Source organism: Caloenas nicobarica, chromosome 1, assembly GCF_036013445.1.
Source record: "Caloenas nicobarica isolate bCalNic1 chromosome 1, bCalNic1.hap1, whole genome shotgun sequence".
In the NCBI taxonomy this organism is placed as follows: domain Eukaryota; kingdom Metazoa; phylum Chordata; class Aves; order Columbiformes; family Columbidae; genus Caloenas; species Caloenas nicobarica.
The window spans coordinates 184,432,266-184,459,286 of record NC_088245.1 but is presented as its reverse complement, the minus strand read 5'-3'; the positions used below and the strand labels follow the sequence as shown (position 1 = coordinate 184,459,286).

General features: G+C 42.5%; 1 protein-coding gene across 3 annotated transcripts; it reads left to right on the top strand.

The window, feature by feature from the left end:
* Positions 1–1,275: 1,275 nt before the first annotated feature.
* RUBCNL (rubicon like autophagy enhancer) lies at positions 1,276–24,101 on the top strand. Of its 3 annotated transcripts, XM_065646992.1 has the most exons (17): positions 1,276–1,344; positions 1,955–2,064; positions 4,159–4,267; positions 6,477–6,916; positions 7,037–7,145; positions 11,869–11,954; positions 15,117–15,324; positions 16,173–16,277; positions 17,450–17,492; positions 17,858–17,990; positions 18,416–18,561; positions 19,375–19,439; positions 20,529–20,767; positions 21,532–21,593; positions 22,889–23,042; positions 23,145–23,235; positions 23,782–24,101. In XM_065646992.1, the coding sequence occupies exons 2-17, from the start codon at positions 1,993–1,995 to the stop codon at positions 23,892–23,894; spliced, it is 2,175 nt and encodes a 724-aa protein (XP_065503064.1). In that variant the 5' UTR covers positions 1,276–1,344; positions 1,955–1,992; the 3' UTR covers positions 23,895–24,101. The 3 variants fall into 3 exon arrangements, with proteins under 3 accessions (XP_065503064.1, XP_065503056.1, XP_065503072.1); XM_065646984.1 differs by having other exon boundaries at positions 6,477–7,145; XM_065647000.1 differs by lacking the exons at positions 1,276–1,344; positions 4,159–4,267 and having other exon boundaries at positions 1,983–2,064; positions 6,477–7,145.
* Positions 24,102–27,021: the final 2,920 nt, after the last annotated feature.

Below are 27,021 nucleotides of genomic sequence, written 5' to 3'. Positions count from 1 at the left end.
ACAGCTGGCAATTTGAAATACACACCACAGGATAACACCCAGCCCAAGCTCAGACAACTCTGCAGCTTCATCAGCAGCTGCCCCTAAGTTTCCACAGCCCAAATCCACTGCCGTATTTACTGGCCAAGTCACCATCTGTGTTTAAAAAAGGGAGGGAATTACTCCAGAGCATCTGAAAGCCACATTTTCAGCTGAAACTCTGCTTTGTATACTGTCTACTGTTTCTGCTTATTTCTGCATAGTACCATCTGGATTCTACCTCCTTTCTACTTCCTCATGGTTTGCAATTTCCTAAGTTCCTGCACATATTTTTTGTGGGTTTTGGACAATCAGCAGCTTTTTAGCTCCCCAAATACAGCTCAGCATTCCTTCACTTTGTTTTTAGCCCAAACTGGCTACTAGGAACTGCAGCTTGCTAGCTTTGAACCCGCTATGGCAGCTGTCTCAGAGACCAGCCTGGCAGATGGCTCAGTCCCTTTCTAAAGCTAAGCGAGAATGGGTCTTTGTCGCCTCTAATAGACCAGCTGGTTGCAAATCCTCCAAGACAGCTAATCCTTGAGGTGTGTCTGCACATGTTGCCTGTGGGCATGAGCATCCCCCACGCCACCCCGGCTGGGAAAACACCTTCCTTTCACTCCCAATTGGCTTATCTTTGTTTTGGTTTAGGATAGAATTGTTTCACTTGGAAGGGACCTACAGCGATCATCTAGTCCAACTGCCTGAGCAATTCAGGGCTGACCAAAAGTTAACGCATGTTGTTAAGGGCATTGTCCAAATGCCTCTTAAACAGCGACGGGCTTGGGGCATCAACGGCCTCTCTAGGAAGCCTGTTCCAGGGTTTGACCACCCTCTCGGTAAAGAAATGCTTCTAAATGTCCAGCCTAAACCTTCCCTGGCGCAGCTTTGAACCACGGGTCGCTCAACACCAGGGACAAGAGCTCAGCACCTCCATTTCCACGGTGACCCCTTGGGAAGATGTAGAGAGCAATGAGGTGGCCCCTCAGCCTCCTTCCCTCCAAACGAGACAAAGAGTCCTGAGCCGCTCCTCATCGGTGTTTTTTTTGTTGTAACATTTGTTTGGCTTGGTTCTGCTGGGTTTTGTTTTCTCCCAGTCGTGCCGCGGAACCCTCAGCAAACAGCCGCATCGCTACACTCCCCCAACCGGCCCTGCCGCCCCCCTGCAGCCCCGCCCGCCCCCGAGAGGACCCGCCCCGGGGCGGAGCTCCGCTCCCCGCACCGGGAGAGCCGGCGGCCGCTGCTGCGGCAGCGCGGGAGGCGGCGGGACGTGCGCTGTGCCCCGGCGGGCAGGAGCGCTGCTGGCCCAGCGGGAGGAGCCGGGCGCAGGTGAGGACGGGGAGCCGGGGCTGGACGGGAGGCCGGTGTCTTGCAGGGCGCTTGGTGCGCGTTGCTGGGGCGGGAGGCGCTCGGGCGGCGGGATGTTTCGGTGCCATTCTCCGGGTTAAATGTTTTCTAAAGCTGGCCGGCCGGACGAGCGCTTCCCTGGGAAGGGCTACGCGGCTTTCCAACGCCGTACTGGGAGGGCAACGGTGGGTTTCGGTCATCGCCGGTGCCTTCTGCCCGGCACCGGGGGGAGCGCAGCCTCTGCTACCGGGCTGGAGCACAGGGGCGTCGCTGCTGCCGGGTGCGCTCCGTCCCTTCTTCCTTTTACAGCAAACTGGGGGTTACAGATCGATACATTCCTCTTACGCATGTGGTAGGCATCCCCCTTGTGTTGTTTGTGGGGTTTCTTTCTTTCTTTCTTTCTTTTAAATGCTAAATAAGGCTCTTTCTAACAGATTTCCATTGTTGCTGAGGTCTGCTTTTCGCTAAGCTCGTAAGCACGCAAGGTCAAGACCGAAAGCAGTTCAGGATGTTAAAATGTAGAGTCTGCAAAACACATGGAGAATCGCCGTTACCGCGGTGGTGATTGTGAGTCTTTCTTTACTGCTTCCAGGTACTCAACAACAGCAAAAAAATGAACGTTTTCCCATCATGTCTCTCCATGCAGTAGCTCTCGCCAGCTACAGCAGAACAGAAGTTTTCAAGCCCCCCCGCTCCAAAAAGGTAAGGCAAGGCCGGCATCCAAGCCTTGGTTCAATGTTTTAGTTCGCTGGGGGGACTTTTTTCAAAAAATAGCTTTTATTTGTCAGTGGTTGTGGTAAATATTTTTAATCGCTGGCGGTTTCATTACGGAGTTAATTTTGGAAATAGCATCCCAATGTTGGGGGAGGAAAGGCTGTTTTTATTTATGTCAGCACGTTGTGATACTTTTCATGCACCTCTCTTGTCACATTTCCTTATAAGTGCTCTCTTTAATTTTTAGTTTGATAGTTAGATGCTAAAGGAGATATTTCCCAGTCTGTGATATAATGAAAATCGTAACATGTCGAAAGTAAATGGAAATATTTTATTTGAATTCTCAGAACACCGGTTGCTTTTGATCAGATCTAAGACATGGGAACATTGTTTTTTAAAAAAGACACAATCTTAAAACTTAGCACTCTTAATGTGTGCGCTTACTGATAAAGTACTTGTGTTCACCTTGATGTCAGGTAGTTATGATACTTCCATGCTAAGAGGCAGAGCCGGTTAATTACTGATACTACAAAACCTATTTTTAAAAAATCTACATAATTAATAAAAACGAATTCCTATAAGAACTACTTTATTCAGTAATATTGACAATGTGATAGTTATTTGTGTAAAGCATCCCTACACAACAGTTTCTCTAAATTAGAGCAGAGGAAAAAAAATAAAGCGGTATCAGATGCTGAAAAAAGTATTTTTCTTAGCACCAGCATTATTGAACACTAAATATTTTAAATTCAGCATACTATTTTTTTGCTTGAAACGTTATTCTTCAGTTAAAAGGGAAATTCCTTGTGGGTTTTAATTTCTTCTGCTTTCCGTGAGTATGAAGGGTATCTGGGCTAGATCTGCTCTCTGAGTCACCTTACTCTCCCACGGGACCACGCCGGGAACGTAGACATCAAGACAGAGTGTCAGAGGACAGCACATCTTTTAACTCCCTTCTCTTTCTATGGGATCACAGGGTGCAGGGGTGGGCGAGAGGCATCTGGGGGTGCTTCAGTGTGGAAAATGATGTCTGCAAGTGGGGAGAAGGCACAAGGTATGCCTTGGTTAAGTGCCTTTTAATGATGCACTGGTCAGAGAAGGGCACCCCTTTGATTTCTCTGGTTTCCACGGTGTGCTCTGCAGGTTCATGACGTGCTTAAGGCAGTGGAGAGGGAGTGGTAGATAAATGTGTGACCCTCCAAGGAATTTGTGAGCCTGGGAAGGAGAACTGTTGCTTTGCTGTGCTGAGCGTGTCTTACTCCCTTGTTGGAATTAGCCCCTCGCTGTGTGTGCTAAACTGCTTGCCCTGGTTCAGCCTATGCTGGTTTGACAACATGGTAAATCCGCTTTGGGGTTCAAAATACCAGATCAGAAGCATCTTGACTGTATGAAGCAAAACGCTGATTTGGTATAAACCTGTTCAGTCAGTTCAAATGCATTCACAATTTTTGTCAGCTTACACTGGCAGGCTGTATGCCAGGTCAGGTATTATCTATTTGTGTCGCTTCTCGCTTTGTGCTGGGCCAACCACATTGCTGTCATGAAGCCACATTATACTATGTTCTATCTAATTAGGCAGATGGGATTACGTGACCACGCTTGCTCCGAGTCAATACAGCTGGACATCAAGCACCAGTACTGGTGGAGCCAGGGCCTTGTAGGTTTAGTTCATAGCTTGTATATATCCGAACAGGCCCATGCTTCCAGCTACAGATTGGTGGTTTTTTGAGTTCTTTTCCACTTCATTGCTGTTTTGACAGATATACAAACATCTGATTCAGCATTTTGTCTTGCATGTGCCTCATGCACATGCTTAATTCTCCTACTGTAGCGAGTTTCTTTTGGTCATTTGCCTTCTGGAGTGAAACTTAAGATGCAGAGTTGAGATGCCAGTGCTCTTCAGATGGTGTGTGCTTCTGGGGAGATTTTCAGACAACCAGAAATACAGGCAGTGGTTAGGTGACTGTCAGCAGGCCTTAGCATGGTGTTCTTCCCGCTGGGATGACTGTGAGACTGGAGGTATGACTAGCAGAGTATTGTTGTCTTATAACTAAATTGTCTGCTTGTGTGTTCTTGTTCTAGTTAAACCACGAAAGCTTAAAGGTGGCTTTCACCGACTCAGCATGTTCTTCAAATCCCTCAGCGAGGATTAGCTGCCTTGCTCTGACACCTCAAATCTCCGTTCTCTCAGGTATGCCAATTGGTGCTAAAATGCCTCCCTCTGAGGAGCTTTGCTGGTGCTCGTAGTGCTAGCAGAAGCTATCAATGTTTGTGTGTACTAAACAGGTATAGTCTGGTTGGAGAGGGACCCTTTCTTATTGGTTTTGAAGATGGGACAACATCAAAGTGTATTATACGTTTTTGGTTTTTTTTTCTTTTTAGTTATGCTGGCATTTTGAGTGCTCAAGAGTGAAATACTTGAACCATTCAGATGATTCTTGGCAGGTTAACTCCTTGTTCATTCAAGAAATAGTTTCTCAGATTTTTTTTGTGAGTGTTTTTTTTTCCGTTTTTTTTCTTTTTTTTTTAGTTTCTTTTTGGTTTTTTGGTTTTGTTTTTTTTTTTTAAGCTTGGCAGAGCAAAAGCATGATTTAAATTTTTAAAACTTGTTCTTTTTTCTGTTACCATCCACTAAGAACAAGTATTTGGCAGGGTAAGTTGGCATGGATGTATGATTAGTGCTAGAGATGTTCTGTGATGCTGGAGCAGGGGAGATGACAAAGGATGGGAGGGGTCGAAAGGCTGTCGGAATGGACTTTGCAATAGGAGAGCAAAGCAGAAGAGTTGAATATAGAATAAACATTTTGTCTCGCATAGAAAAGTTGCTGTTTTCAGCCTAGGTTAAGGTATTCCTGTGCAGCTGAAATGCCAATGATTACCAAAATTGCTTTCTTTTCCTGAAAAGGTCAAAATATGTTTGTTTGAAAGTCAACTAGCTTTTATTTTCCCATTCCTGCCCTTACACTGCCATGGCTTTCTATGTTGGCAAGGTGCGCAGGCAGTAAAATGTGCAGTTTTGCTGCTGTTTCTGCAAGAGTTTTGTCCTCATAAGTGGCAAGTGGCTGGTGCTAATCACTGGTGAACTCCTCAGCTAATTTTGACCTGGCCTTACTAGGACAACATTGCTATCAGCTCTTGCAGTAGAGCTTATACTTATTTTTTTCCAGCTTTCTCTTGATGAGGACTGCTCTTTATGCAGATTTGCTTTTCCAAAGTACATGGGGGTTTTTGGTTTGGTTTTTATCACTTCATTAGTAAACTTTCTTATCATGCAGTTTTAGTGCACACTGGCTTCCGGGTGAGTGACTCGTGGAGAGGTTTAGTGTTTTCCACTGAGATATGTCCAAGGAGAGCAACCTCTGGGCAAAGTCTGCAGTCTGCAAGACTTGCTGCTTTTTTCACCATCAGTGTTTAACATTCTTTGTGGTCCTAACAAAGAGTTCTTTGCCCTGGAAATGAATCTTCTTGATTGTGTCTATTCTTAGAATTTTACAGCTGAGTTATCTTCCTCAAAGGAGACAGTTGCTAACTTAATTATCATGATATGGTCAATGGTTTATTCTTTAATATAGACTTTGTGTCTAATCTCTCCATTGCTTGGGCGATGGCAGTTCTGTGAGGCTTTTTGTTCAAGGTATTGGACTTCAATTTGTTCTCAAATAGCTACTGGTTGCAGCGCACACTTCTACATCATGCTAATGTTGCCATGTTCGCCACTAAAAGCAGTTTTTCCATTTTCTATTGAACTCCAGCTTTGCAGTAGATCACGTAGGACCTTGGCAGGCAGTACTTTTGATTCCTTCAGAGGCATTATAATGAACTCTGTGACAGAACTAATTTTCTCTATGCGTTCATGTAGATGTTGCCACCCTTATGAATAATGGACTAAAGGTTACTTTAGCCTTTTCCACATGAGGAGGAGTGCCCGACTGAACATGTAGGCATGTGACCTTTTATTACTAAGTGTATTTTTATTTTCTTCCTGCTGTATTGATATTCTATATGTCTTGCTATAATGTGACCTTCTCTTTTTCTGGCAATAGAATTAGTACCTGTACTGGTAACTGTACCTCATCCAGTTTCGTAGAACAATGATGTTTTTGAGCATGCTGACAATCAGTCACCAGAGACCTAGCTAATTGTGTTTGGCTAGCAGCCACATACTTTACTGTTTATTACCTGGTCTTATCAGTGACAGAACTGCTTCCTGACTGCAGAAAGCAAGAGCTTTCTTGTAGGAAGAGGCAGCAGAGAGTGCTGCATGAATTCAGTTCTTACCTTTCTTCTCAACCATGTTAAAAACAATGCACATTTTATTCATGTTGTAAAATAAAATTTTAATTTTTTTTTTTTTTTAGGATTGTTTTCTAACCTCTCAGTTTCTTCTGTTTTCTGAACAGATGAATACTTAAGGCCAGCAGTGATTGGACATGCTGGAAATTTTGGATCATACCCAGACAGCGCTGAAGCTATCAAAGACATTCTCGTGTCTGTTTTAAATGCATCTGGTTTGAAGCCCTCTTTGGTGCTGGAGCAGACCACCATGCAGGGAGCTCAGAGTCTGGACAGTGACACAGAGCAGTGGGAAGAGAGCAGTGATGGAGATAGCCATGATGACAGCGACAGCAATTCTGCACATCACAACACTGCCTGTACACAAACAGACATTCGGTTTACAAGGCACCGGGCATGTTGGGACAACACGTGCTGCAATTCCTCTAAACCTTCGCTGGATACTTTCTTTTGTCCCTGTTACTCTGACGGGGATGCTGCTGCTTCCTCCTTGAATGGCTTCACTCTGTCGGACATGTCCCCTCTGAAGCGGGACTGCTTTACTCAGGTAACGTTAACTGGAGGCACTGTTACCTCAGCTGTTGTGCATTCTGGAAAAGAATGTTATACATCCCCTGAACAAGACTTGACTTTCACAAGGTTTCTTCCCGATTCAACTGTTCATCAGCCAGCAGATCTGTTGAAATACCCTGATGCTTTGGAGCCTACGCCCGTCAGCAACAGTGACAGCAATTCTCCCAATGGCCTGTCCCAGTCAGAGCCAGTCAATCGAACAGGTAACTTTAGAGGTCCACCTTTGTTTTAAGATTTCTGTGTTAGAAAAGACAACTGTAGTTGAAATGGGCCTTGTTTATGGTGACTGCAAGTTAGACAAGTGCTGTCATTCAGAATAGGAGAGAGGGGACAAATAGCTTAAAAATTAAGGAGAACCAGACAGTTGGACTTGGTGAAACGGGAGACACTTGTAGTTGCAGTGGTCATCTGTCTCATGATGCAGAAATGCTTCTGTAATATGCAACCTTTGGTTTATTCAGCCTGGAGGAGACTAAGAGGAGATGTCATCGCAGTCTACAGCTTCCTCACAAGGCGGGGAGGAAGGGTAGGGGCCAAACTCTTCTCTTTAGAGACCAATGACAGAACGTGAGGGAATGTCAGGAAGATGTGCCGGGGAGGTTCAGGTTGGACATTAGGAAAAGGTTCTTCCCCCAGAGGGTGGTGGACACTGGAACAGGCTCCCCAGGGAGGTGTCACAGCCCCAAGTCTGACAGTGTTCAAGAAGAGACTGGACAAGGCCCTCAGACACATGGTGTGACCTGTGGGGTTGTCCTGTGCAGGGACAGGAGCTGGACTCGGTGATGGTTGTGGGTCCCTTCTAACTCAGACATTCTGTGATTCTAAAATGTAAAAGCTGCTGAGCTGTGAGCAATACATAACATCCACGGTACGAGGCTTCCACCGTCTTTGTTTTATCTTCCGTTACCTTTTTCCCAAAAGCAGATAGCATGGATCTAAGCACTTGGTAGTGATTCATTGTGTGGGCTCCCTAGGACGCCTCATGTTTGATGTGAGCTGGAGGAGAAATCCTTTGATTCTGGGATTTTGGAGGCAGGGCATTAACATTCATTCTCATTATGATTAAACTGTCTTGTGCCATAGCGGGACTATTTTTCCTCTTCCCCTTTTCAAGTGTATCTGCTGTCTCAGAGACACATAGCTCCGTCTGCATAGCATCCAGTTTCTGACCAGGGGCTGGCCTGGCCTTCGGGCTGCCTGTGCCTCCATGAGGTGCTGCAGCCCAGGTCCCATCATGTTTAATACCTAACGTTGATATGAACAGCTTTTGCTACAGCAAGATGAAGTATTTTTATTTATAAAGGGTGTTATCAGTATCTCAGGGCTTATTACTAGATACTGAGCCTTGGAAAGATGGCGCAACTGAGGCCTGATTTTTCTACTGGAAAGAAGACAAACAGCAGGGAGCACTCAGCCTGCCTTGATATTGTAAATAAAAATGGCAAAAACTTTGGGGTTTTTGTCCCTTTGGTCAATAATAGTCCTAGTGGTGACATTCTGAGCTCTACATCCAAGCTCTGGTCCTCCCTAGCTATTCACCCAGAGCTCCTCCAAGGCCCCAGGTCAGCAGAGACATCTCAAACAGGCATGTGCTGTTGCAGGCCTGGGAGCTTTTAACAATAATAACTGTCATCTGGGATAGGATGTTGTCAACAGTTAATGTGGCGACGATTATGGTTGTTTCCTGTTGGGTCTTTTGTTGGCCCTGTGTGAGAGGTGCCCATCAGGGAGAAGGAAGCCACACCTGGCCCGGGAGCCAGCTGGGGCCAGTCACGCAGGTTTGGGTGGCCGGGTCTGGAAAACACAGCCCAGGCTCTTGGTGTCAGCAGGGACCGCGAGGCATGTGGGTAAGAACAAATAAATCGCGTGTGACGTGATCTGGCATGGGTAGGATGTGTCACAAGTTTGTGTTGGGTCAGTAACGCTGCTGGCTCTCCAGAAAGCAAACAGAAGAATATGGCAGCCAGGTGACCAAAGAAGCAGCATCTTTGATTTTACTGACAAATACTTCTCACAGGAGCTTAGACACTGTGCAACGTGGTGGGCTCTGTCTGCATTAAACTTTGGTTTGTTCTGTACAAAGTAAAGATTTCTGCATTTCATCATTCCTTGTTGCTTCCAGCCATTTAACTCACTGCTGGGTAGCTTGGGGTGGGGGGAGTTAGGTCTCATTCTCCCCTGCATTGTGCAGGACTATGAGGATGAGGAAAAGCAAATGGCAAACTGAAGAAGAAATAAAATGCCTGATTTGAAGTCAAGAATTACACAAGAGCATCTCCTGACTTGCCATCCTTTCCATTGCTATCTCAGAGTTGGTGGTTTCTCACTTTTGTTTCTCACAGGAGAATTGGTGAGGGATGCACAAGGCATAAAAAATGACATAAGATGATTTAAATGGGAATAAATACTTCTTTTCAGTGGGATTTTCTGTTAGTCCTGTGAGACTCCTGTTAGGTCGTCTTCATACTTTTAAGCGCCATTCTCCAGTGGCCTCATGTAACCTTTTGAAAAGGCTCTGTCATTAATGAAGAGCCAAGCCTGTGACTGAATTTCTTTTATTCTGGGGGCTTTGTTGTGGCTGGTGTGTCACTGGTAGTTCACAGGGCTTGTTCTTGCTTTTAACCTCTGTGTGCATCAAGACCACTTCCTTCTGTGGCTCTTGAGGGCTCTTTCCCCAGCCCCAGCAGCCTCCAAGCAACAGCGCTCAGGAGCACAAGGGCAACCAGATTATTTTTCGCACCAGACCCAGAGCTGCATCCTGTTGCTGGATGTGCTGGGCTCCTTCCTTCTGCTCCTTCCCACTTTACCTTCTTTTCACTTAAAGTTGCAAGTGGGATGCAAGAGGTAAGCAAAAGAGAAAGTTCCCATTAGATTTCAAAATTATATTTAAGATTATTTGCATCTTCTAAAGAGAAAGGAATACTTTTCCCATTTCCTTATTTCTGCTTATTATTTTTAGTTCAGAGAATAATGTTTGTTATCTTAACTAATGAGAATGTAGGCTTTTATGAAGCTGTAGAGCCTTTAGCACTTACCTGTACTCCACACACAATGCTTCTCCAGTAAGATGAATTATCAAATAGGTATGAAAATAACCTAATTAGATGATTAAATCTGTTTTGAGAAGTCGCATCATCAGCGTTTCCATTTTTCCTCCATGGTATACACAATAGAGGTATTAATAACTCTGTACAAAAACACTACTTCTGTCTTGCTATGCTTGAACACAGTATTGACTTTCCAACTTGATGTCACTGCTCAGGGAAGCATAATATGGTTTCTATAAATAAGACAATATAAAGCATCTAAACTAGGCTTGAGAGTCAGTGCCCTTTAGCTGGAGAAAAAGTTTTCATAGATTATTCTAATGTTCTGTGGGACCTCTTTTTAACCTTTCAGTGACTTTTAAACAAATTCAGGAGTAGCATTTTTTTTTTAATATACAAAAAGCTTTTGATTAAGCCCATCTTCAATGGCTTTAAATGGCACATGTGCTGGTAGCATTTAGATATGGTCTATTTTATGATGTAGACATCACCACAGTGCAACTGAGAAATTGCTTGGTTATAAGGTCAAAGGAGGAGTAGTAAACAAGCACCAGTCAGTGTGGGGAGAAAAAAAAAAAAAAAGAGACATTTGCTTTCATATCTCAATGGTGTGTACATCCACTGATATTATACATAATCTTCGTCATCCTTCCAGCAGATTTCTTGTAGCAGTGGTTGTGAGTGCTTTGAAAACAAAACGTGAGCACATGATCTCACACCTTTGGTTCTTTGGGGAAGAAGATTCTGACTATATATTTATAAAAAGCTGTTCGTGGTACATCAATAGAAAACCAGATGTGTGCTCTGCATAGCGAGAAGTTCTTAACGGGAAAAAGAGATGGATTTTGTTTCACATGCTCATCATACTCAGCAGCAAATGCCAGGAAAACCAAACTGCTATTCTGGGAAGCAGGGAGTACTGTGGCTAATGCATCCACCCCAGTTGTACGTGTTACCATGCAGTATGGGTTGCATTTGGAAACAGGACGGAGATTTCCTCTACGTATGGAAACATAACGACAAAGGGTTTTTTCCAAATTTGCTGCAGTCGCATGCTACCAGCAGTGATTTGGGGAATAAGGCTGATGCATCTCTCTGCATGCCCAGACAGCAGTGCGATTTCTTTTTCTTGCAGGTGTTGTGAATGAGCAGAGAGCAGGGTTAGCTGGCTGTGCTGCAAACTGCAGAGCATCGCTGTAACCCCAGGTTCTGGCTCTGGTTGTCCCCAGCAGCTTGGGCCGTAGCTGACAGAGAGCTGGTACTGCTGTCACCGCATGGCATTTAAACCACGTTTCCCTGGTAATTGATATTGATGCCTCATGTTGCCAGGGTAGTTCAAGTGCCAATGTGTTCCTCACATTTCTCTCCTCCTTAACTTCTGCCACAACCTCCAGCCCTAACATTACTGAAACCCTAAGCAAGAAAACTCTCCAAACGTAGTAACAGTTTAGAAAGCTGACACTGGTTTATTGCAGTGCTGGGTGTGTGTGGGATTTCTCTTCCTACCATGTGTACCAAGGATCAGAAGTATACTTGTTATATACACTACAATAATCAATATTCATGCAATTTCTGAGAAGTACATTACAAAAACGAATATTCATACCTCTTCTGAGAGGTCCTGTCAGTCTTCAAGAAATCTAATGTATATGCTAATCTATTATAGGAGTGCACAGGATGTATAGTGCTGATATTGAGAAACACAGAATGTATAGCACTGATATTGAGAAGCATAGGCCTGCTTTAACAAGATTATTCAAGCCAACAGTGTTCAGTTTTGGGAAGGAAAGTTTGCTTTGCTTTCTGGAAATCACCCTGCACGCATCCTGGGAGCTGCAGAGAAAGAAATAACTAACAGAAGTTCTTGTTATGCCCACAGGTTCTACTTCTCCTTTGAACATAAGTGCTATACCCTTGAATCGTTCGTTGCAGGACATCTGCATGCTTCCAGAAGATGTGGAGAAGGTAAGGACAGCACTAACCGTTGTAATAATATTTTTCCCATTTTGATAGCAGCAAAAGCAAATGATAGGAGGTGTTTCTCGATAACAGAACTTTCTGATAGATGGACTAGTCTTTGCAAATACTGTATTTTCATTCTTTTTCCCCACTGTGGGTGAACTTACGAACCTAAAATGCCTATTTCTTCTTTTTTTACTCTTAATCCATTAATAAAATATTTTAATTATTTTAAAATAATGGAAATATTTTAGAACACTATGAATTTCTGCTTTTCATTCCGTCATTTTCCCACACGTTCCCTGAGACCAAACTTTAAGATTATTATGATGACTTTTAGGTTACATTAGAATATATTATGTAGAATTTGTTGCAGCTACACGCACGTGGGTGGGATTTACTTCACGCTTTTACAATGAGGAGATAGGGAGAGGTTGGGCTTTTTGTGTGTGCTTATGATGAGCATGTGAGATTGCTGTAAAAGAATTACTTATGAATAACAAGCACAGTAACTGTGACATCTGCAGTAATCTAAGCAGTTTCTAATGGTTTCTAATTTGTATGAGGGGCCCAAATGGTCTTAGGAGTGTTGCCAGATATGTAGCTTATTTGAACTTATAAACAGAGGTGAAGATGAGAAGATAATCCTGTCACACGTAACTCTCTGTGCTAAATGTTAATCTTTTCTAGCAACTGGAAAAGAGGGGTTAATCTCATAATTAGTTGTTGCAATGAGAAGGATTTAATACAAAAGAGCTTTAAAAATGTGCCTAGAAAAAGAGATTTTTTGCTGGCATGTGGATGTGCTTGTGGTCCCATGTCCTGGGCCCAAGAGGCAATCACCTTTGTGCAAAGCACTGGAGTGGCAAGTTCTGCATTTGATTTGAAGCTCTCAGCATTTGAAACAAAGACAAAACTCACCCAATAGATCACACACCAAAACCAAGAAACTTGTGAACTAGCTTTTCATGTTGCCTTTTGTGAAAGGTGTTTTGGAAAGGAGATGATGTTTCTCAGTCTGTAGTTAGGGAACCAAAACCAAAGTTATTTTCTTTCAGTCACCAGGAGACCAGTGAGTAGGTATCTGGGTTAGAAACTACAGTCTGAGAACTGTTGAGTGAGGCAAGATCGCATCAACTGTTTCTCCGATACAGATGAGTGTGGGCTGATGTGATTACAGTTTAAAAGATATGAAGAGTTTAGTCTGTTATGAGTGAGGCTGCCTTAAAAAAAAAAAAAAGAAAAAAAAAAGAAAAAAAATAAAAACCACACAAAAAACCCCACCACTTTTAGGTTGGTAAATAATACCTTTGAAATTTAGGAGGCTGAAAACTACCGTATATGTAGTGTCAGCAAGTCTGAGAGTTGTAGTCGAGGGCCAGTAAGGAGATGGGCCGGAAGATCTGGAGGGATTTTCCAGAGAAAATGAGAAGGCTGGTGTGTCACAGCTGAGTTGGGACGGCTTCCTAGGGTGAAGGACCTAGCTGGAGGCAGAGCTGAAAGCTGGTAGTCATGTTGAGCACAGCTGTGCCTGTCTCCTGCTCCATCTTTCTGCAACGCAGCTTTCTCAGATACACTCATCGTTGCTTTTGTCAGCAGAACACGCTGATGTGCTCTGCCACTAATGTGGGGTTAACCAGTGCCACACGGGCTTTTTGAGTCTTCAAAGTAAGAGATGTCTTTTTTTATCTCCCAAAAGGAAAAAGGCCATTTAATTATTTCCTTTGCTAATGATGTGTCCTGACTTTCACTGGAAGTTGTCTCTGGAGAAACTGTGCACCAAGCAAGTGGTGTTAATCAGTGTTAGGGAAAAGATAAAAGTCTCTTCAAGCACCCGCAAGGACTTGGGGGCTCTCTCTAATGTTGAGATTAATCTCTTCTAAATGCATTTGGCTGTGGACAATAAGAAAGCAGGGATGTCTGTAGTGCTTCTTAAGATTTAGCTATTTCAAAACACTGATGTCTTCGTGCTTCCCAAAGAGGTTGTAGGGGATGTCATGAATACTGATGTTGGGTGGTACAATTTTCTGAGCATGAGCCACTTTTATAAAAATCTTTTAATTATTCTGCACTCAGAATCTCTAGCTTTAGATACTGCCATGGTTTTTTAGATGGAGGTTTAGCTTTGCACAATGCAAACATGGGCAGTTGAGGGGAGAGGGCAAGAGTATCCTGGGCATCTCTGGGTTTCCATCCAAGGACCTGAGTGCACCTGTCTCTCCGTGATGCATCCACTTCTGAGCTGAGCCCTGGCTGGGAAGCTGTGCCCAGGCCAGCAGCAGTAGCGCAGCTGGGGCTGGTCAGATGCTGTGTTAGACCAGAGGAAACAAAGGATACAGCAGTGACATTGGGGCAGAGAGCCCTGGGTCTGTCTGGATGAATCAGTGGTACTGGAGGTGACTTTACAAATTCCCTTTTCCCAGAGGACGGGTGACCCAGGCAGGCAGGATGGTAAAGGACATCCTGGGGGGGGGTTGTCTGGCTGGGGAATGCTGCAGTGAAGCTTTGAAATGGCTCCGTTTTATTTAAGGCACTGTGAACCCCAGGGGAGCCAAGTTCCCACTTAATCTTGTCACAGACTTTCTGTGCAGCCTTGAGCTGAGCTTGTAAGCTATCTCATTGCATAGTCCCTACTTCACTGCCTTATTTCTTAACACATGAAAGCATTTTACTAGCTTCTGTACCACCCACCACCTGAAGATCTACAGTCCCTTCAAAACTTGCCAGTTTTGGCCCCATCCAAGTTAGCATGTGTGCAAAACTGCTTGTACACACTGACTTGAAATTAAATCCTATTAAATGGGTTACATGGATTCACACTTGCATACTAAATCATGCAGTGTAACTAGAAGACTACATCCCTAAAATGCATACATATTCATCAATTAGGCATGTAATCAAGTTTATTTTTATCTAATAGCTGGGTAAGATAAAAGTAAATTGTATGTTTTAATCAGGGGTGAGACAATCATCTGGGTAGTTGCCTTTTGTGTGTTGTCTCTGAATTGCCCTTGGGGTGTTTTTTTTTGGTGTTCAAATCAAAGGTCAGAGCCTTACTTTTTTGTTTCTTGAGTCAAAAATGTGCGGGGAAAAATTATGTATTTCACTGAATCTTAAGTAAATATCAAATATGCTGTGTACTAATGAGCATTCCAATTTTGTGTCCAGGAAAACGCGCACTTTTTTGTTGCAGATATGATCATAGCATCGCTAGAAAAAATGAAATGTAATATCTTAAGCCAACAAGCAGAGTCCTGGGGTGTGGAGGAAAGAAGTGAATCAGATGGCAGCTATCACACTGATTTGGAGTTACCTTCATACCCTGGAGTGAAGAAGTCTGATTCTTCAGTTGCCTCTTCAGACAGTGGTTACGAAGGCAAGTTACTCAGTCCGTAATGCAACCTTGTCTGACAGTTTCTTGCCATTTATTTTTGTGCAAGAAAACACTAAATGAATTTGGGCATTGCTTGGAACCGAATCCTCTGTTACCTTCAAGTCTGTTGAGAGCTGTCTTCCCTGAGGGTCATTATGACATTATGAGTGTTTTCCCTGTGAGTCAAATTCTTCCTTTTGAATGCTCACAACTGCATTTTAGTTATTACAATTATTGGGGGGTTTTTACATAAAAAAGAAAATGTAAGGTTGAAGTGCCATATGCCAAGCACAGCTCTCCATAGCCCGTGCCTGTAGTTGACGGGTTTTCTCTGTGCTTAAATCCTTTTTTTCCTTTTGTGCTTACTTCTACACAGGCCATACTATTGGTGTGAGTGAAACTACCCAGAGCATTCGTTCACATACAGTTTGAAGCAAGATAATAAGTACTCTTGGCACTATAATGCTTGAGTCAGCACATGCATTTTTAAGTAGATTTTGGTCTCTTGAGTAATACGGGTCTTAGTGACGGAACTTAAGTCTGAAGCCTAAATGATATAACTTCTGGGGAAAAATGGTGTGCTTGCACATGAGAAGGGGAGAGTCCGCTGATAATATAAAAGCTTTTGGTTTAGTCTCTAGAAGCTTCTTCCTAAGAAACTGAGGGACATATTGTATGACAGACTCCCAAGAATTGGCTTTCTATGTGTGTGAATAAAAAATTAAAATTAAAATTGCTCTGTAAATACAGGCTGTGTGCGCTTTTGGTAAGCGAAGAAAAATATAAACATAATTGCAGCTACTCTATAAATGCTGGGAAAGTTGAACTGGTGTTGTCTTTGTCCCGGACAGGCTGTGCTGTGCTGCCTGTCAGCTCCCCAGTGCATCTACCGTCACATCATGAGGTTACCAGATTCCACTGCCACAGTGACTCAGAGGATGAATATGTAATTATTGGTAAGACTTTAAAATTCTAACTGCAGAAATAGCTCCATTGTTCAGCTGAATCTATTGCATTATTTGGCAAATCCATTGGCTTAGTAGATGTTATTGCAGGAGAAATAACATGAGAAAATGGAAAGAATGATATATGCATGACTCTTTATTAGAAAACATGCAGAAATACCAGACTGGTGCAGGATTTCCTTTCTACAAAAGAATATCGTTGCTGGTCTGAAGGACCTGGCACAACCTCAGCCTCAGAATTTAGGACATGATAATTTCTTAATTAAAGAGATTGATTAGGTTTTAGGCAAACCTCCCTCTGCTTCAGGACTACGGCATACTTTCCGTGTCCCCTTACAGTCGACAGTGCTCTGCTTCTCTTCAGGACATCCTGAGTTTCTTTTGTTGGCTTCTGTTTTTTACATATGCAGAAATAGAAACCCTTAAAAGTAGCCCAAACACCATTTAACCTCTGTCTTATTTTTCCTGTTAACAAATGCTTTTTTAATACTCCCTTTGGTTTTAGAGACTGGCTTATTTTTAACCTCCTCTTTCCCTAATCTAAGAATGAATAACTAGCTCCCAAAAATGCATTTATACAAGCAAGAATTATTCTGACACCTATGAATGGGGAAGCGTTTGTTTTGAGAACAACATACATGGCCAAAACTGATGCTACCAATGTGAACACCTGGTCTGCAGAAACATAGTTTGTCTATATGAATATAATGAGGAAATATGTGCTTTAATTCTGTTCATCTCACCCGTTACTTGTTTATAACATTAGCTGGCGTGTTTGTGACCAGTGTCTCCAAATGTCCGTCAGTGTCCGAAAAAATTCACGTGCACTTTATGTCTGGTGCCTTCTGTCTGGACCTGGACTAGCAGGCGCTGAGTCTCTCCTCATGGATTCTCCTGCTCTTGCAGGGAGGCCGATGGGGATGCGCAGCTGTTAGGGAGTACTTGTCATCAGCGGATGTCAGATCTCCTGAGGAGAAGAGACTCCTTATGCCTGTTTTATAACCAGGGCTGAGGTTGTTTCCCACATCCAGAAAGGGTGTTGTAAAGACGGATATATTTGAAACTGACACTGTAGTAACACAGAAGGTAGATTTAAAACAGTGCTGAGTAACAGAAGCTTTGTTTCTTAGATGGCTTGATTAAAATTTTCTCCTTTACCGCAGAACTTGAAGACCTTGAAAATCTGTCTGTCACCCCAGATGAAAGGTAGTGTTCTGCATCTTTAGTGTAATAGCCTGGTGGTGCTGCCTTTTCTGCTGGACCAGCTTTCCAGTGACTCTTCTGGTTGGGGCGGAGAAAGGTGTGGTAGTGGTGAATTTGGCCCTCCCAAAGAAGGGGAAGGAATGCTGCTTGACAGCAAATGTTGGTGCTTGGCTTAGCAGAGCATTTCTCTGCTCCCGGAGTCTTGCTGGAGGGTGGTGGCTGTGGCTCTGCCAGGGCCTGGGTGTATCAAAGCAAGAGGATGATAGGAATTAAATGCTGGGAGAAAACTTTTCAGGGATGCAGAAAAGGCAGCAGAGCTGCTGGTGACATGCTGCTATTTTATACTGTCTGTATTGCTTAACTTTCAGATCATCGTTTGAACCAGGCAGCAATTCTGCTGAAGCAACAGCCCAGGAGTTGTGCCGAGCTTTCAGAAAACACTGGTTGCAGACAGACTCTGGAGCTCAACTGTCTGGTTGCCGGAGCTCATCTAAGCAGAGAGTGAGTCTGAGCCGAAAACAGCGGGCTCTTTATTCAGTTCCCCAAATATCCATTGTCTCACTGCAGCTGCTTCACTGTTAGGGAAAGGGGGAAGCTGCATTTAAAACAAAGCAAAAACAAAAAACCCCAAAACAAACAACAGCAAAATATAGACAAGTACTTACAGTTTAGTATTTCACATTAGATAAATTTATAGACAATTTATTTTCTCTTCAGCAATTTTCAGCACATTTAAGATGTGCAGTTGTGAGCAATCAGGATTTACTTTCTTCTGGGACTCATATGGGGGAGTTTAACTCAAGGCTGCCAACATGCAGGTGAAAGCTGAACTTTAAAATCCTGAGTATAAAGGGAGATGTTTCATAGCATTTACTTCTGTCCAGCTGATGGGCTGTTCATCCTCACAAGTTTGTCTTTCCCAACAGTCTGTGCTGAAAGAAGAGATTCCCAGAGAGCTTGAGTCCAGTTTGAATCTGGCTGAAGAAATAAAGATCATATCCAAATTAAGAGGATCTTCTGGCTGGGCCCCACCAAAATCACAGATTATATTTAATATTCACCCTTCAGTCAAGTAAGTCTAAGGGATCTGAGCACTGTTGCTTAGTACAGTGTGGGGATTTGTCTAAAACCTGCTGAAGTTGAGGGAAGGAGCCTGGGTGATTTAACAGAAATTAAAGTTGAGAGCTAGTGCATGGCACAGCCTTCTGCAGTGTCTGTCGCCAGCTTCGCTAGAAAGCAGATGGCATCTTTTTCCCTCTGGCACATCCTGATTAACGTGGCATGTGCACTTTTATGTGTGATAACACACATGGTGTTTGGTGTTATGGTAGCAGCGTACTTAGCTGGACTCCTAAAAATTTCATTTTGTGAGGCTGCCTGGAGAATATTTTTAAGAGTTTCCCCACTTCCCTGCTGATATTTCATGGGTAGTAGGTTTTCAGGAAATGAGGAGAAAACAGGTTGTGTTTGGGGAAACTACTGTCTCACTCTGCATAAAGGGCTGTTAAATGCACACAGTAGGCAAACTGGCTAATTCCCCGTGTTGCTGCAGGTCTAGTTGCTTTTGCAGTTGCAGATGTGGATTTCCCCCCGACCTTGATATTAATGCCACCTGAAGAAGTGGAAAATAATTTACTTCTTGCAGAAGTCATATTTAGAAGCAGTAACTGATAGTGTATTCTCCACAGAATAGCTTAGAGACTCCCACTACAATGATAATCTGCATGTCCTTCCAGAATGCCCTTCTTCATATGGAAGAGCAGGAGTCAGCTCTTAATTTGGACATTTTCACTGGTGCCAGCATAGCTCTCTTGCACTCTGGGAGAATGTTAATTAAACTGTGTTTTGCATGCTGCAAGGTGTAAGTATTTGCTTCTATATGCAGGAGAGATGCAGTGGTGGCTGCCCAAAACTTTACGTGTGTTGGCTGTGGAACCCCGATAGAAAGCAGTAAGTATTACCAAAAGGGAAAAAAAACCTAACAAATCCGTTACTAGTAATCAGGCTATAAGCTTTACCAATGTAGATGTACCACAATTGTAAAATTATCTGAGCTAGAAGCAAAATCTCATTGTTGGGTGTGTCAGCAATAGTAAAACAGGCAGTGGGATCTTACCACTGCCTGGAATTTCTCATTGCTGGCAGAATACAATACTTGATAGGTGTCCTTCTCGTACACAGTAGACATTCATGATAGTCAACAGCAGAACAAGGAAAGCTGTTAAAAAAATCAAACTTCTAGGCTAGAAGGTGCTGGTTTTACATCTTCCAATGGTTTATTTCAATATTTTTTTCTCTGTGCCAATTTACACATTTCCAAAAATCTCTTTTTAGAGACTTTATGGAAGTTTTATGCAAGCTTATGGTATGTGTGGTTTTGTTCTTTTGGGGTGTCTTTTTTAAAACTTTTTTTTCTTTAAATCTTGATAACAAAATCCTGCTTGTGTTTTATTTCTGATAGTTTGTGACAACTGCTTGAAAGCATGATGACTTACAGGTCTGATGACCAGATCTTACTTAAGAAACCTCTGAAGTGGTTTTCAAGACTTGTTCTGGGTCTGCTCACAAAAGTGCAGCATTTGTCGTGGCCCGTGACTTATCAACAATCTGTGATGGCACATTAACTCGAGCAAGCCTGAGATGCTGAGATAGCTGGCAAAAAACCCACAAATCTCTTTATATGAAAAAGTATTATACAGATGTGGCTCCAAGATCAGCTTGTCATTCCATTTTGTGGAAGTATTTTGTTGTGTGTTTTATCTTGTGCCTCTTTTTTTTTGCGGGATTAGATGCAGTGGTTTCTCTAAGATCTCATGGTGATAAATATAATCAGTTCAGTTTGACAAATGAGGAAAGCTTTCTCTTCTAATGTAAAATGCAAACCTTGTGCATGTGTTTACCATAGTAATAAAATCCCCTAGTTAAAAAAAAAATAAAATCCCTTGTCCCTCACTCTGGTCGACATATGAGTTATTTAGACATAACAGGCATACTATCAGTATTAGAAATATTCACAATTTCATTGCTACCTGTCTGCAGAATACATCAGGAGACTCCGCTATTGTGACTACTTGGGGAAATACTTTTGTGAGTGCTGCCACAGCTATGCCCAGTCTTCCATTCCTGCCCGAATACTTCTCAAGTGGGACTTCAAAAAATACTACGTATGCAACTTCTCCAAACACCTACTAGACAGCATATGGCAGCAACCACTTTTCAATGTGTCGTGTATTAACAAAACCCTCTACACAAAAAGCAAAGAAATGGACAGGGTGAGGGTAAGTGTGGCCTTTTTTTATTGTGAATTTATGGATCTGAGACCTTTGGGAAGAACTCCTTAGGGCACATTGTCCTTGTGTGTGTATGTGGGAAGGGGGCAAAGTTGGTTCTCCACACTTAGAAGCAGTGATGGGACAAGTCTGGGACTTGTCTCTCCTCAGATGAAGGAGGAGGGAGAAGTTTCCAGCCCATGCCAGAGGTCTCATTTCCCCACTTGTCTTTGGGAGGCATTTCCTTATTGGTTTCCAGTTTTAGTTTTGGGGGGGGGGGGAGGCTTGGCTCCTGCAATAAATATTTACCCCTGCTTGGCAATTAGCTGTTGAAAAGATCTGGAAGTTTTGAATGACTCCTTAATTTTGTGGGCCATTAGACAAAACACCTTTGGCTCATTAAGGGCTTCACCTCCTACAGCTTGGGGAAGGGTTCTCTGCCAAAGATTACACATTGCCATGTGCTCCCTTCTTGGCTGAGGAGACACTTATCTCTTCTTACTCAGGTGTGGGTCTAGCATCTCGGTGTGCTGACATGGAACCATTGGTAGTGTTAGGAATTTCTTCCTTTGTCAGTGAATTAAAGTAGCCTTTGCTTTCCTTGTCCTTTCATGCATTATAAAATCCATTTGTTTAATTCTATGCTGACTGAAGTTCCTATTTTTAGCTGTGGCTTGATGTACTGACAAGGGCTGCTGACTCAAATAGTGGTCTTCTCACTTATAAATATATAAATGCAATTGATTTTCATTTTTTTTCCCCTCATCTTATAGGAGGCACAAGAACAGCTTTTTCATATAAAAAAGCTTTTGAAAACCTGCAGGTTTGGTGAAAGGTATGAGCCATGATTGTACATGCAAAATAGCTTATTAAAATGTACCTAAGGTGCTTATGGAGCCACCTTCTTGGAGACATTTGGGTGCAGTTTTAAATCAGTTAATATGATCATTAGAGAAACTTCTGATAACACAACTTCCTTCTATTGCACTGCAAATGTTAAGTGAAGCAGAGGTTTTATGTGGTAACTTTCTGTTTCTTGTAACATACTCAGACATTTGGTTTTAAATGTTGAATGATTTTTATTGGGTGTATAATTCCTACTCTGTCTTAGGTTCTCACTCACTCTTAAAAGGTGAAAGACACTTATGTATATCTCCAAGATGATTTGTCTTTAAAAAAAAAACAAAACCAAAACCCAAATGTGTTCTTTTAGGATTTAAAGATTTCTTCCAAAAATCTGTCATAATGTTGAGTTTGGTTTATTTTATAAATATATTCATATGAAAGTAGTAACAAAAAGTGAGAAATACCAAAACATGACCTTACTTGTTGCTGCAAATTAAAGATTTTTGTATTCACTTTCCCAAAGTATGGGCATAACTAGTATGTAAACATGTGAATGATAAAACCTTTACTGCAGAATTGCTGGCCCTTTTAAAAATGGACAGAAGTAAAATAAGCTTTAAAATATGTTTCTATTTAATTTTGGTGAGTAACTTATAACTGATATGCAAAAGAGGTGCATGTCAAAGAGAGAAGAGAACCTACTTTTAATGTCTTTCTTCTGGACAACGACCTGTGATTCCCTTATAGAAATAAGCATTAGGATCCTCACCATACCTTCTACATCAGTGATATTTTAAAAGTAATTGCTATATTTTCAGTGTTCACACACTCAGTAGAAGTATAGTTTCACCCAATAGTGACCTATGCAGGATAAAAACCCTCAAAGTTCTCTTTAAAAAACAAAACAAAACAAAAAACCCCACAACAACAAAAACCCAAACAAACACACAACCAAACAGCTTAATTCCGTTAGTTACCATATGGGATTTTACCTGCTGTTTCTGAGGTAGGAGAGAGCCCTTTACACATTATTTAAGAATTGCTGGGATAACTGTGTGTGGCAACTTGAGTGCCCAAGGAATGCACATTTGAAGTTGACATTTTATTCTAAATCCCAAACCCTCCAACAGTTTTTGTTAATGTGATCTCAAATTGGGAAGGGAGGTAGGATTTAGCATGAGCTTGTCTCGTATGATCCCTGGGTAACTGGAGAAGTGAAAGAGACTTATTCTTCACATATACTTCATTTTTGTAACTTGATTTGGTTTTTCTTTCTCTTTGCAGTGTACTGAAAGAATATGAACAGGTCCCCAGCCATCTGACAGAGGAGCTGCATCTCTTCTCGCTGGATGATCTGGTGAAGATCAAACGAGGGCAGTTACTGCCCCTTCTTAAAGACATTCTGAAGTGCTCCACCTCCCATGTGGATGGTTGTGAGGTAAGGAAAAGCAGCTGCTAGCGTGGGGAATATCCCTGCTGACATTCCCAAATAACTTTTTTCTTAGATTAAAAATAAATCTACTTTTTGCTGTCCTTGTAGCTCTGTCAAGCGAAGGGGTTTATCTGTGAATTCTGTCAGAGCGCAGATCTGCTCTTTCCATATCAGATTGCCAAATGCAAAAGGTGCCCAGGTACGTTCCACACCAAACATTTTTCATTCTTTATTGGGTGGATGTGGTGTGTAAAACTGTTCAGACTTATTTTAGGAAAACATTGAGAACTTACTTCACTGAAAGCATGTATATTTGAAAATCTGCATGTGAATTTGGAAACCACGGGTAGCGTGTATCTTTGAAAAACAGCCTGTGGCAGCTGTTTTGCATCGGTGAATTCAGAGAGCAAGCCCAGGGACTTGCCTGAACATAATTATGGCTGCAGGGAGAGGCTATTTTTTGGGTCTACCCATGAGAGAGCCTGGGACAATGCTATACTGCTGGTACATCAGATCTTGCTGACATTCGTTGTAAATCCAGTGAATCTTACCAAAATGTTTAATTGTAGTTATTACAGTGGTAGTTGTTGTCTCAGCCTTGCACTGCTTCTGTTTACTTTTATATTTGGGTGAACTAGACAGAACATCCTTCAAGGAACACAGCTATTGGTTCATTTTTTTATTTTTCTTTTTTATTTATTTTTTTTTTTCCTCTGAATGTTAAAATGCTTGTACGTATAAATAGAGTGCAAAACATGCTTTCACAAAGCATGCTTCAAGTCTGGAGGCTGCCCCAAATGTCTGCGGATTGCAGCTCGGAAGACGTTTTCAGAAACACCATCACTGGTGCCTCCATGAAACTGGATTCCTCTGACTGCTGATTTCAGAAGATGCTCAAACTCCAAATCTTCAGGTGCCTAAGAATTAAATAATGTTGTTTTAGACATTACTATTTTTAATTTGTGTCTCCTTTATGGGGGGTTAAGGAAAAAAAAAAAAGGAAAACTTCAGTATCATCATTGAAAAGTTACCCTAGAGGTGTTTGATCTTAACTGGTGACAGAAAGACTGGATGATAATTCTGTTATGTTTTGTCCTTGTATGTAAGATTTTTAATGTTATATTTTTCCATATAAAAATGATTTTTCTCTGTAATTCTGCAAATAATGCATGGAGAGTAAATGAGTGTTGGAAATCATTACCTGTGTTGGATTTTGGAAACAGGAAAAAGTGGTGAAGTACAAAATCATTCTCTCAAAAGTTCTACAATAGAAAAAGCTTGTCTGCAAGCTTTAGGCAGATGCTGATATGAAATTCTATTCTGGCAAATACTTAAAATTCCCTGGTTCACATTAAGTTTCTTTTAAACAGATGCATGCAGCAACTTGGGGGGGTTTGACTTTGGCCTGCTGCTAGATGCCCATGCAGATGCTCTCTCACTCCCTCTCCTCAACAGGACAAGGGGAGAAAATAAGATGGAAGAGCTCATAAGTCACGGTAAAGGCAGTGAGATAACTTATTAACTACTGTCATGGGCAAACCAGACTCAAATTGGGGAAAATGAATTTTTTTGCCAATTAGAAATTGAGTAGGGTTGTGAGAAACAAAGACAAAAAGTAAATACAACTTCCCCCTACCTCACCCACCCTTTTTCCCAGGCTCAACTTCACTTTTTCATTCCCATCTCTCCTACCTTCTCCTTTGCCCCACATCGTGCAGGGGGGTGGGAAACGGGGATTGTGGTTGGTCCATAACAGCTCCTCTCTGCTGCTCTGTCCTCCTCGTGCTATTCCCCTGCTCCGCTGTGGGTCCTTCCTATGAGCTGCAGCCCCGCAGGGTAAACCTGCTGGTTAAATGCAGGTAAACCTGCATGGACTCTCCAGCAGATGTGGTTCCATCAGAAATATCCACGTGCTCCAGTGGCATCCTTTCCATGGGTTGCAGGGGATTCTCTGCTCTGGTGCCTGGAGCACCTCTTTCCCCACCTGCAGCCCCCCACTACCAACACCTTGCCACCTCCACCCAGTACTCTGCTCTAGGATGTTCTTTCCAGAGGACTTAAGAATGTGAGGAGAGGCAATGAGCGAGCAGGAGAGATGCTCCTGTTTAAATCCACCCTCATGCTTGCAGACCGAGTCCTTGCATAAAGGTGAAGCACTGGCAGTTGAAAGCAGCTTTCTTTCCCAGCCTGGCTGGTTACTTCTGAAGAAACTGGCTGAGGAAGCATCTGCTGCCTTCAGAAACCCAGGGCAGCTGCTTGAACTTGTAAAACCATTTTTCTGTTTGTGTCACCTATGAGGAAACAGTGAACAGAGAAGCCCCCAAACTTGGAAGGATGTACTAAAGTTCTGATCACTTCAATGGGGGACTCCTAATATTTTGAATTTCTTGTTCTCATTTTGTGCTTTATTTTATTCTCGCTGCCTGCTAGCTCCAGCTTTTAGCAAGGAAAAGATGAGCCCTCTTTTACCAGGCTCTGTGTAAGTTCACCTCTGTGCTAATGCTCACAGTACTAGTAAGTTCACTATCTCTTCCACTTGGCTATTTTTCCTGTGGCTGAAAACAGCTTACCTACTTAGTGCTCAGAAGCAAGGTTACCATCTCTCACTCAGTATTACCAAACGGATACTGATGTAGGGTAAGACGTGGTGAGAAACAGCCTGCTTATGCAGCTCATTGTATTTAATGTTATGCAAGAGTAAATTCTCATTTAGGTTGGGTGCAAGACTAGCAGAATCACATGAAAGGCCTTGCTCTAGGGATTTTCTGCTTATGAAGGAGCTCACTTGAATAATCCTTCTGTGGGATAACTTGCAGCGCAACTGAATACATCCTTTTCATTATTCATGCATTTAGAAGAGCTGATCTGGTTTCTGGCTGTACTTTTCACGAATAGTCAAATCTCAGTAGACAGTGGTGGTATGCAAGATGGGGAGCATTAGAGAGCAAATTTCATGCATCAAATGTTGATACTTTGCATCCACTCAGTTTAGTCCAGGTCTCCATAGAGCCTGTACAGTTCGTCCTGACTAATTATTGCTACGTACCACAACACGTATCACACGCAGCAAGAGAAGATCCTCGAAGAGTTTGAGTAGCTGGCAGAAAGTGGAAGACCCAAGAGGATCAGCATGCCTATAATCCAAGTAGAACTAGTTAAACTGCTGAAGCTGAAGTAAGAAGGACCAAGTTATGAGGTGCCAACAGGTTGGTCACGAGTTGGAAGGAATAACAATAGCTGCTATTTGCTGCTTTTGAGGGGATGGTGAGGTCTGGAGGAGGGTCACACCAAAACCACGTCCTTGTGTGCTGGTATCAGCACAAGTTACCACAGGAATATGCTGAGGCCATTTGCCATGAACCTCTTCTCTGGTGAGAAAAAGGTGTGGATGACTTGGCATTGTAGCCACAAGGTGTTCTCAGTGTGGCTGAGGTGAGTTTCTTCTTATCAGCTGCTATCCTGGAATAGCATAAAGCACCATGATAAAACTGAAAGCACGTGCTGTATCTTTCTGTGTTTGGTGATAAAGTGGCTTGGACACAAAGAACGACTTTCATTGCTACAAACCCTCTAGGTGTCTAGGGTGTAGCCATGTTCTTTGAATCCATTTTGAGACACATTAAGCTGCTTAGATCAATACTGTGCTCTTCCTGAGCATATCTCTATGCTTAAGTACTCAGTTTGACATTTTGGAGATTAAAACAGATGATAAGGCAGATATGAGATAAGAACTCTTTAAGGAACAGAATGGCTACAGTGAACTTCTTTGCAGGACGTAAAATCCTACATATGGAAGCTCTGAATTCTTTGAGAGGAGAATAGATAGAAGGGTTAGGCTGTCTTGCCAGGGAGTTGTGCCAGTTTAAAATAGGGTCTCTCGCTTTTACTGCTAACAATTTTACGTGCTTTCCTACTAGTTATTTCTTTATACTGATTTGCTGTATTTTTCCTCCTAGTTTCAGCTGCACATTGTCTGGAGTTGGAA

Excerpts from the sequence above, each read along its gene's own strand:
- RUBCNL (XM_065646984.1), top strand. The coding sequence starts at position 1,993 with ATGTCTCTCCATGCAGTAGCTCTCGCCAGCTACAGCAGAACAGAAGTT. Across the intron at positions 7,146-11,868 it reads AGAGCCAGTCAATCGAACAG|GTTCTACTTCTCCTTTGAAC; the intron begins GTAACTTTAGAG and ends TTATGCCCACAG. Across the intron at positions 17,493-17,857 it reads TCTGTCACCCCAGATGAAAG|ATCATCGTTTGAACCAGGCA; the intron begins GTAGTGTTCTGC and ends CTTAACTTTCAG.